Source organism: Lucilia sericata, unplaced genomic scaffold (assembly GCF_015586225.1).
Source record: "Lucilia sericata isolate MDLA Ls3-8-SP2 unplaced genomic scaffold, ASM1558622v1 Contig000366F_arrow, whole genome shotgun sequence".
In the NCBI taxonomy this organism is placed as follows: domain Eukaryota; kingdom Metazoa; phylum Arthropoda; class Insecta; order Diptera; family Calliphoridae; genus Lucilia; species Lucilia sericata.
In genome coordinates this window covers 181929-194049 of record NW_023994385.1, presented here as the reverse complement: position 1 = coordinate 194049, position 12121 = coordinate 181929, and the positions used below count along the sequence as shown (strand labels likewise).

Genomic DNA, 12121 nt, shown 5'->3' with positions numbered 1-12121 from the left:
CTCTCCCAATTTTCACTTTAACTTTCTTTAACCTGCAAACGAAAAATATTTCTAAACAAAATTTAATCAACCATATTAAAAGTAAAAAGAAAACTTATCACATAAGAGTAGCATTTTTAAAACAAAAAACACTTTATTAAAATTATGATTTTCTTTAAAAATTCGAAAATTGTTAAAATTATTCTTAAAACGCAAAAGAATGGTTGTAGTTTTGAAATTTAGTTTTTGCTTTTTCAAATTGTTTTAAGTTTTTTTTTTTTTTTAACCCAGAGTTGAGTTATATTTTTAATTTGTTTTTTTTTTATTCAATGCAGCTGCTTTTTTTTTTCTAAATATTGTTATATTTTTTTCTTATACTTCCACCACAAATGCAATAAACTGAATACTTGTATATTTTAACTTTTTGCTATTTTGCTCTCTACTTACTTTTCTTTCACTCTTCTCCTTTTACAATTCCTTTCTCTCAAAAAATTTGGAAATTTTAAAAATTTCAATATTTTTATTTTTCCTTTTTTTTAAATTTCACTTTTAATTTCTAGTTCTATAATTTATTTAAATTACTTTACTGTAATATTTTTTTATATTATTTTTTAATAATTTTTTTGTTTATTTAATAAATATTAAATGTAATTTACAAATGAAAACAAGAAAAAAACATTATATTCATAAAAAAAAAACAAAAGAAAACTTAAATAAAATGTTTGTTTAAAAATAATTATTAAAAAACCCGTATAAGTTATTGCTACATGTTTAAGTCTATTTCCTCAATTGGATCTTAAGCTAATGGAGACTATATTCTGGTCTAAAGATCTCTGTAATCTAATCCATAACTAAGACTATAATCTGCTCTATAGTTCAAACTATAATCTTGTCTATAGTTCAGATTTTAATCTGTTCTATGGTCTAGTCTATAGTTCCGACAATAGTCTTGCCTAAAGTCTAGTCGATAGTCTAGTCTTTAGTATAGTCTAGTCTATATTCTATAGTTACGACTATAGTCTAGTCTACAGTTAGTCTAGAATTCAGACTAAAGTCTTAAGTCTTGTCTACAGTTCAGTCTATAGTCTAGTCTATAGTTCAGACTATAATTTAGTCTATAGATCAGAATGTAGTCTAGTCTATATTTCAGACTATATTCTAGTCTATAGTTCGGACTACAGTCTAGTTCAGACTATAATCTCGTAAATAGTTCAGACTATAGTTTTGTCTATAGTTCGAACTATAGTGTAATCTACGGTTCAGATTACAGTCTTGTCTATAGTTCATACTATAGTTTAGTCTATAGTTCAGACTAAAGTCTTGTCTATAGATCAGCCTATAGTCAGGCTATAGCTTAGTCTATATTTCAGATTATGTAGTCTATAGTTCTGACTAAAGTCTTGTCTATAGTTCAGACTATAGTCTAGTCTAAAGTTCAGACTAAAGTCTTATCTATAGTTCCGACTAGGGTCTGGTCAATAGTTCAAAATATAGTCTTGTCTATAGAATTGTCTATAACTCAGACTATAGTCTTGTCTATAGCTTAGACTATAGTCTAGCCTACAGTTCACACTATAGTCTATAGTTCAGACTGTAGTCTAGTGTATAGTTCACACTATAGTCTAGAATAAAGTTCAGACTATACTATAGACTATAGTCCAGACTACAGTCCAGACTATAGTCCAGACCACAGTCCAGACTATAGTCCAGACTACAGTCCAGAATATAGTCCAGACTATAGTCTTGTCTATATTTCAGACTATAGTCTAGTCTATAGTTTACACTATAGTCTATATTTCAGACTGTAATCTAGTGTATAGTTCACACTAAAGTCTTATCTGACTATGATCTGGTCAATAGTTCAGACTTTAGTCATGTCTATAGATCAGACTATAGTTTAGTCTATAGTTCACACTATAGTCTATAGTTCAGACTTTAGTCTAGTGTATAGTTCACACTATAGTCTAGAATAAAGTTCAGACTATAGTCTAGTTTGTAGCTTAGACTATAGTCCTGACTATCGTCCAGACTATAGTTCAGACTGTAGTCCAGACTATAGTCCAGAGTGTAGTTCAGACTATAGTCCAGACTATAACCCAGGCTATAGTCTTGTCTATATTTCAGACTATAGTCTAGTCTATAGTTTACACTATAGTCTATAGTTCAGACTGTAATCTAGTGTATAGTTCACACTAAAGTCTTATCTGACTATGATCTGGTCAATAGTTCAGACTTTAGTCATGCCTATAGATCAGACTATAGTCTAGTCTATAGTTCACACTATAGTCTATAGTTCAGACTTTAGTCTAGTGTATAGTTCACACTATAGTCTAGAATAAAGTTCAGACTATAGTCTAGTTTGTAGCTTAGACTATAGTCCTGACTATCGTCCAGACTATAGTCCAGACTGTAGTTCAGACTATAGTCCAGACTACAGTCCATACTATAGTCCATACTACAGTCCATACTATAGTCCATACTATAGTCCTACTACAGTCCAGACTATAGTCCAGACTGCAGTCCATACTATAGTCCTACTACAGTCCAGACTATAGTTTAGTCTATAACTCAGATTATAATCTAGCCTACAGTTCAGACTATAGTCAGCTTAGTCCATATTTTAGCCTATAGTTTATTCTAGATCATTCCATAGCCATGTAAGAGCTTTAATCGTGAGTCTTTGCTTTAATAATAGATCTAACACTAGACTTTTTATATCATCAAGGCCCTTCTTGTAAGCTTTTACAGTTTGATTTCATCTCATACTCAGTTTAAGATCAAATATTAACAATTTTGATTTGCAAATACAAAACCGTAATTGATTCAAGAATGTAGATTCTGAAACATATCGAAGTCTATTCTTCTGTACGCGTATCTGCCACTTTGCCAAATTTGTTGTTTACCTATAGATACATGTATTTGATACTAAATTTGAAAGGCTCCTCTCTTTTAGCATTTGTTAGCATTTATTTCACCGAATTCCTTATGAGTTTATCACAGCAATTTATTAGGTTTAAATTTTAAACATCTAAACATTTTATTACTTATTTGTAGATTGTTCGATTTAGATAATTTTATTTAGTGAAGTGTTCTTTTATTTTTTAAATATTTTCAGTTGCAACTCTATACAGGATAGCTTGCTAGTTTATTATAAGAAGAAGTCATCAATTTTAAGCTCAATAAATCACTTGTCAAACTTTAGCTTAAAAAGAAGAATTTAAATGAAAATGCTTTCTGCAAATTATCTATTAAATACTAAAACACATTCTGCTGTTTATTAAACAAGATAAAGCTTCAATCAAGTATATAAAATAAAAAGGATTTTGATGAAAAACATATAAAAAGGTAAGGAATAAAGAGTTTGTGTATTAGTTATGGAAATTCTTTTAATTAAAGTGTTTTTTACTAGGTTTTGACTTTAAAAACTACAAATCTAATGTAGGATACGATGAAGAATTAAGAGGTAAGTTTGTTTAAGTTTTAAATACATATTTAAATAAATTATATAATTAAAGAAAATTAAATTATTACCATTAAAATGTATATTTGGTATTGTTCTTTAGAGTTTTAATTTATTTACTTTCCCTTTTTAGATACTAACGATATTCGAAATCAACAGGATTTAAACAACGTCAACACTGGTCTTTAGTACATCTTTAATGCGGTAAGTGATTTTTAATATTGTTCCTTTTAATTCTATTATTTAAAAAAATCACATTCATTTCCTCATATTCGATGCTTCTTTAAAAATTTTGCCTAATTTTGGTTATCAATGATCTTAAAAATGATATTTTTATAAAAACTCTTTCCACGAAGATAAGTTGGTCTATCCGTATGTAATTTCCCTAATATAATTTTGTATATAAATTCTGGATTCTTAATAATTGTGGATTCGATTAAGCTATATCAGTTTGTTTGTATGTCTGTTGAAATCAATTTTCTAAAGACCCCACATATCCTTGCCACCTAACTTTTTAATAAAAATTTAAAATCAGCAAAATCGGTCCGTAAATAACTAAGATATGAAAATGGTTCCAAAATTACCCATTAAAATATTTAAAAAATCGAATTTTAGGCTTATACTTTAGACACGTTTTTGGACCTTTAATAATAGAGGCCATCAGAAAGTCGTTAAGGGTTTAGAATCATACAGTGATTTGAATAGGATCGATGCTTGTTGGAAGATAGTCGCTTATGTGAACGATGTGGTGTTTTTGATTAAGAGAAAATTTCTCCCGACTAGACTATAGATTAGACTATAGACTAGACTATAGACTAGACTATAGACTAGACTATAGACTAGACTATAGACTAGACTATAGACTAGACTATAGACTAGACTATAGTCTAGACTATAGACTAGACTATAGACTAGACTATAGACTAGACTATAGACTAGACTATAGACTAGACTATAGACTAGACTATAGACTAGACTATAGACTAGACTATAGACTAGACTATAGACTAGACTATAGACTAGACTATAGACTAGACTATAGACTAGACTATAGACTAGACTATAGACTAGACTATAGACTAGACTATAGACTAGACTATAGACTAGACTATAGACTAGACTATAGACTAGACTATAGACTAGACTATAGACTAGACTATAGACTAGACTATAGACTAGGACTATAGACTAGACTATAGACTAGACTATAGACTAGACTATAGACTAGACTATAGACTAGACTATAGACTAGACTAGACTAGACTAAAGACTAGACTATAGACTAGACTATAGACTAGACTATAGACTAGACTATAGACTAGACTATAGACTAGACTATAGACTAGACTATAGACTAGACTATAGACTAGACTATAGACTAGACTATAGACTAGACTATAGACTAGACTATAGACTAGACTATAGACTAGACTATAGACTACACTATAGACTAGACTAGAGACTAGAGACTAGACTATAGACTAGACTATAGACTAGACTATAGACTAGACTATAGACTAGACTATAGACTAGACTATAGACTAGACTATAGACTAGACTATAGACTAGACTATAGACTAGACTATAGACTAGACTATAGACTAGACTATAGACTAGACTATAGACTAGACTATAGACTAGACTATAGACTAGACTATAGACTAGACTATAGACTAGACTATAGACTAGACTATAGACTAGACTATAGACTAGACTATAGACTAGACTATAGACTAGACTATAGACTAGACTAGACTAGACTATAGACACTATAGACTAGACTATAGACTAGACTATAGACTAGACTATAGACTAGACTATAGACTAGACTATAGACTAGACTATAGACTAGACTATAGACTAGACTATAGACTAGACTATAGACTAGACTATAGACTAGACTATAGACTAGACTATAGACTAGACTATAGACTAGACTATAGACTAGACTATAGACTAGACTATAGACTAGACTATAGACTAGACTATAGACTAGACTATAGACTAGACTATAGACTAGACTATAGACTAGACTATAGACTAGACTATAGACTAGACTATAGACTAGACTATAGACTAGACTATAGACTAGACTATAGACTAGACTATAGACTAGACTATAGACTAGACTATAGACTAGACTATAGACTAGACTATAGACTAGACTATAGACTAGACTATAGACTAGACTATAGACTAGACTATAGACTAGACTATAGACTAGACTATAGACTAGACTATAGACTAGACTATAGACTAGACTATAGACTAGACTATAGACTAGACTATAGACTAGACTATAGACTAGACTATAGACTAGACTATAGACTAGACTATAGACTAGACTATAGACTAGACTATAGACTAGACTATAGACTAGACTATAGACTAGACTATAGACTAGACTATAGACTAGACTATAGACTAGACTATAGACTAGACTATACTAGACTAGACTAGACTATAGACTAGACTATAGACTAGACTATAGACTAGACTATAGACTAGACTATAGACTAGACTATAGACTAGACTATAGACTAGACTATAGACTAGACTATGGACTAGACTATAGACTAGACTATAGAATAGACTATAGACTAGACTATAGACTAGACTATAGACTAGACTATAGACTAGACTATAGACTAGACTATAGACTAGACTATAGACTAGACTATAGACTAGACTATAGACTAGACTATAGACTAGACTATAGACTAGACTAGACTATAGACTAGACTCTAGACTAGACTATAGACTAGACTATAGACTAGACTATAGACTAGACTATAGACTAGACTATAGACTAGACTATAGACTAGACTATAGACTAGACTATAGACTAGACTATAGACTAGACTATAGACTAGACTATAGACTAGACTATAGACTAGACTATAGACTAGACTATAGACTAGACTATAGACTAGACTATAGACTAGACTATAGACTAGACTATAGACTAGACTATAGACTAGACTATAGACTAGACTATAGACTAGACTATAGACTAGACTATAGACTAGACTATAGACTAGACTATAGACTAGACTATAGACTAGACTATAGACTAGACTATAGACTAGACTATAGACTAGACTATAGACTAGACTATAGACTAGACTAGAGACTAGACTATAGACTAGACTATAGACTAGACTATAGACTAGACTAAGACTAGACTAGACTATACTAGACTATAGACTAGACTATAGACTAGACTATAGACTAGACTATAGACTAGACTATAGACTAGACTATAGACTAGACTATAGACTAGACTATAGACTAGACTATAGACTAGACTATAGACTAGGACTATAGACTAGACTATAGACTAGACTATAGACTAGACTATAGACTAGACTATAGACTAGACTATAGACTAGACTATAGACTAGACTATAGACTAGACTATAGACTAGACTATAGACTAGACTATAGACTAGACTATTAGACTAGACTATAGACTAGACTATAGACTAGACTATAGACTAGACTATAGACTAGACTATAGACTAGACTATAGACTAGACTATAGACTAGACTATAGACTAGGACTAGACTATAGACTAGACTATAGACTAGACTATAGACTAGACTATAGACTAGACTATAGACTAGACTAGACTAGACTATAGACTAGACTATAGACTAGACTATAGACTAGACTATAGACTAGACTATAGACTAGACTATAGACTAGACTATAGACTAGACTATAGACTAGACTATAGACTAGACTATAGACTAGACTATAGACTAGACTATAGACTAGACTATAGACTAGACTATAGACTAGACTATAGACTAGACTATAGACTAGACTATAGACTAGACTATAGCCTAGACTATAGACTAGACTAGACTAGACTATAGACTAGACTATAGACTAGACTATAGACTAGACTATAGACTAGACTATAGACTAGACTATAGACTAGACTATAGACTAGACTATAGACTAGACTATAGACTAGACTATAGACTAGACTATAGACTAGACTATAGACTAGACTATAGACTAGACTATACTAGACTATAGACTAGACTATAGACTAGACTATGGACTAGACTATAGACTAGACTATAGAATAGACTATAGACTAGACTATAGACTAGACTATAGACTAGACTATAGACTAGACTATAGACTAGACTATAGACTAGACTATAGACTAGACTATAGACTAGACTATAGACTAGACTATAGACTAGACTATAGACTAGACTATAGACTAGACTATAGACTAGACTATAGACTAGACTATAGACTAGACTATAGACTAGACTATAGACTAGACTATAGACTAGACTATAGACTAGACTATAGACTAGACTATAGACTAGACTATAGACTAGACTATAGACTAGACTATAGACTAGACTATAGACTAGACTATAGACTAGACTATAGACTAGACTATAGACTAGACTATAGACTAGACTATAGACTAGACTATAGACTAGACTATAGACTAGACTATAGACTAGACTATAGACTAGACTATAGACTAGACTATAGACTAGACTATAGACTAGACTATAGACTAGACTATAGACTAGACTATAGACTAGACTATAGACTAGACTATAGACTAGACTATAGACTAGACTATAGACTAGACTATAGACTAGACTATAGACTAGACTATAGACTAGACTATAGACTAGACTATAGACTAGACTATAGACTAGACTATAGACTAGACTATAGACTAGACTGTAGACTAGACTATAGACTAGACTATCGACTAGACTATAGACTAGACTATAGACTAGACTATAGACTAGACTATAGACTAGACTATAGACTAGACTGTAGACTAGACTGTAGACTAGACTATAAACTACACTATAGACTAGACTATAAACTACACTATAGACTAGACTATAAACTACACTGTAGACTAGACTATAGACTAGACTAGACTATAGACTAGACTAGACTATAGACTAGACTAGACTATAGACTAGACTATAGACTAGACTATAGACTAGACTATAGACTAGACTATAGACTAGACTATAGACTAGACTATAGACTAGACTATAGACTATAATATAGACTATACTATAGACTAGACTATAGGCTGGACCATAGACTAACCTATAGACTAACCTACGGACTAGTCTAAAGACTAGACTGTAGAATAACCTATGGACTAACCTATAGACTAGTCTATAGACTAACCTATAAAAAGACTATCGGTTAGACTTTGACTAACCTATAGACTAACTTACGGACTAAACTAAAGGCAAGACTATAGAATAATCTATGGACTAACCTATAGACTAGACTATAGACAAGACTTTAGACTAGCCTATAGACTAGACTATAAACTAAACTATGGAGAAAACTTTAGACTAGACTATAAACTAGACTATATACAGGACTTTAGACTAGACTATAGACTAGACTATAGACTGGACTATAGACTGGACTATAGACTAGTCTATAGACTGCACTATAGACTAGAGTATATACTAGCCTATATAATAGATTATAGACCAGACTAGACATTTTACAAGTTAGAAAAAGTAATGCAGTATTTTTCTATATCGAATAGTACTAAATTTTCCATGCCTAATGCAGAGTCCGGACTCCGGAGTAAATGAGAACCTATAAAAGGAAACTTTTTGTTATTTTTTCGTTCTTCAAAAGGTACTACTTAAAATTTCTTTTATATTGAACCTAGGAACATAAAATTAAACATTCAAAGTCCTGAGTGAATGAAAATCTGTAGGAAAGAATTGTTGATGCTTTTTGTATTTTTTATAATGTTGAACCAGAAGCATAAAATTAAACATACAACATGATGATGAAATGGTAGTCTATAAAAAGGGACTTTCTGGTACGTTTTCAATCTTTAATTGGTACATAGAGAGTCCTGATAGAATGAACCTTTACAAGAGTAAACTTTTCAAACTTTTTCGTTCTTCAATTGGTACTTTTTAGCAATTAAACTATGGGGAAATGTTTGATTTTGTTGGGTTATTTAAGGAACTTAGTCGATTTTTAAGGGAACCTTCTTAGTATCTAAATATTTCAAATTAAAATACCAGGAATTTTTACTGTTATAATTTACTTTATATTTTTGTTTATTACTTTCTTAAATATTTTTTTAAAACTAAACTTAAAAACAATAAAGCCAAGTATTTACAAATTATGTATATTTCAATAAAAACTATACCTAAGAATACTTTGTTAAAATGAATATATCGTTGAAACTAAAGTTTATATGTATGAATTAAATTTATACATAAATAACACAAATATATATATTTTACATGATTTTATACATTAAAAGAAACGTGTAAGCAAAGTTGTTATGCACTATTTATAAAAAAGGTATAATTGTTATTAAGTAGTACATTACAGATTTATTTTTGGACTAGATGAATTGTTGTATTTTTATTTTGATTTATAAAAGTTAAACTTAAGCTAAAAAAGCTGGTTGGTTTTTCACTTATTACAAGGTTAAATGGAATTATATTTATTAACAATTTTTATAAATATTATTTAACCAACTTTTTTCGGGTTTTATCTTAAATATGTAGTGGAAAAAAGTGGTATTTTTTTTCTTTAAAAAACTAAATAAAATTGTATAAAAGATTTCCTTTCATTTTCTTATTTTGAAACTATAGTCCAATTTTTTTCCAAAAACTCTTTTTCATTCTTTCAGCAAATGATTTTCCAATTCTAAATGCACTTTTCTTTTTTTCATAAATACATTTCTAACATCATGCTTTTTTTTTGTTGTTTTCTTGATTTTGTGTAAAAAGAAATATTTTGTTTAACAAAATTATTTCAATCTCTTTTCAATTCTCTCTCCCAATGGGATCTTAAAGCCACATCCCATTTAAAGTAGTTTATATTCCTACGTTGATTTTTTATCGGCGAGTGTTTACATATGAACCGTTGAATTTTGTGTTGATACTGTGGGCTTATCTTCGGTTTCTGGTTCATCTTTACATTGTTCCATATCAATGACTAGACAGTCATAGGGCGGTGGTGGTATATCGAATTTTACTACACTATCATAGCTGGGAGGCAGTGAATCTACTATCCGTAGAATATCATTTTGGGAATTGATCTGAAAGAGAATAAGATTTGTTAGATTTTTTTTTTTGCTGTTCAGACTATTGTCTAGTTTATAATTAAAATAATAGTCCAGTCTTTAGTTCAGACTATTGTTCGGACTATAATCTAGTCAACTGTTCAGACTATATTCAATACTTCAATACTCATGCTATAGTCTATACTTCAGCCAGACTATTGTCTAATCATATTGTCTATAGTTTAGACAATAGACAATTCTATAGTTCAGACGATATTCTATAGTTCATATTATAGTCTATAATTCAGACTATAGTCCAGTCTATATTTCAGATTATAGTCTAGTCTATGGTCTCTAGTATTGTCTTCTGTTCAGACTGCAGTCTATTCTGTTGTTTCGACTATAGTCCAGTCTTTACTTCGGACCATGGTCTAGTCTATAGTACAGCCTATAGATAAGTCTATAGTACAGACTTTAGTCTAGTCTATGTTCTCGTCTATAGTCTAGTCTATGGTCTCGTCTGCGGTCTAGTCTACAGTCTAGTCTATAATTCAGATTGTAGTCCTGTCTGTAGATCAGCCTATACTTCAGACTTTAGTCTAGTCTATGGTTCCGACTTTAGTCCAGTCCATGGATCGGACTATATTATACTCTATAGTACATTCTATAGTCGAGTCTATAGTTCGGACTATAACCTGTAGTTTAGACTATAGTCTAGTCTAAAGCACAGACTCTATAGTTCAGATTATAGTCCGGTCTATAGTTAAGACTATAGTGAAGATTAATCTGGTCTATGATCTAGTCTATAGTATAGTCTGTAGTCTAGTCTATAGTCTAGTCTACAGTCTAGTCTATAGTATAGTCTATAGTCTAGTCTATAGTATAGTCTATAGTCTAGTCTGTAGTTCAGACTATAACCTGTAGTTTAGACTATAGTCTAGTCTATAGCACAGACTATAGTCTATTCTGTAGTTCAGACTATAGTCTAGTCTATATGAAGTTAAGTCTATAGTTCAGATTATAGTCCGGTCTATAGTTAAGTCTATAGTGTAGACTAATCTGGTCTATGATCTAGTCTATAGTCTAGTCTACAGTCTAGTCTATTATTAAGTCTATAGTATAGTCTATAGCCTAGTCTATAGTATAGTCTGTAGTCTAGTTCATAGTCTAGTCCATAGCCTAGTCTATAGTCTACTCTAGTCTATAGTGTAGTCTATAGTGTAGTCTATAGTCATGTCTATAGTCTAGTCTTTAGTTCAGGTTACAGTCTAGTCTACAGTTCAGGCTATAGTCCAGTCTATAGTTTAGACTATAGTTCAGACTATAGTCTAGTCTATGGTCTAGTCTATCAGACTATAGTCGAGCCTATAGTCTAGACTATAGTTTAGACTATAATAAAGCTTATAGTTTAGACTATAATAAAGCCTATAGTTTAGACTATAGTATGGTCAGTGGTCTAGTCTAGTCTATAGTTTAGACTACAGTTTAGTCTAGACTTTATTTTAGACTATAGTCTAAAGTATAGTCTATGGTCTAGTCTAGTCTTGTCTACATTTCATACTATAGTCTAGTCTGTAACTTTAACCATAGTCTAGTTTATAATCCAAATTAAAGGCCA

At 30.9% G+C, this 12121-nt stretch overlaps 1 protein-coding gene and 1 long non-coding RNA gene across 4 annotated transcripts in view; one reads left to right on the top strand and one right to left on the bottom strand.

The window, feature by feature from the left end:
• The first annotated feature begins 3100 nt into the window (after positions 1-3100).
• Positions 3101-12121, top strand: part of LOC119604160 — a 131589-nt gene continuing 122568 nt past the window's right edge. The window contains exons 1-3 of the long non-coding RNA XR_005231471.1: positions 3101-3324; positions 3389-3442; positions 3573-3643. This is a non-coding gene — a long non-coding RNA (uncharacterized LOC119604160). The remainder of the gene's footprint in view (positions 3325-3388; positions 3443-3572; positions 3644-12121) is intronic.
• The window catches only part of LOC119604159, a 34128-nt gene continuing 31524 nt past the window's right edge, over positions 9518-12121 (bottom strand). For 2 of the 3 annotated variants that reach the window (XM_037956636.1, XM_037956634.1), the window contains one exon: positions 9590-10539. In XM_037956636.1, coding sequence (XP_037812564.1) covers positions 10351-10539 — 189 coding nt within the window. In that variant the 3' untranslated portion in view covers positions 9590-10350. Of the gene's footprint in view, positions 10540-12121 lie in introns of all 3 variants that reach the window. The other variant, XM_037956635.1, reaches the window with a different exon arrangement.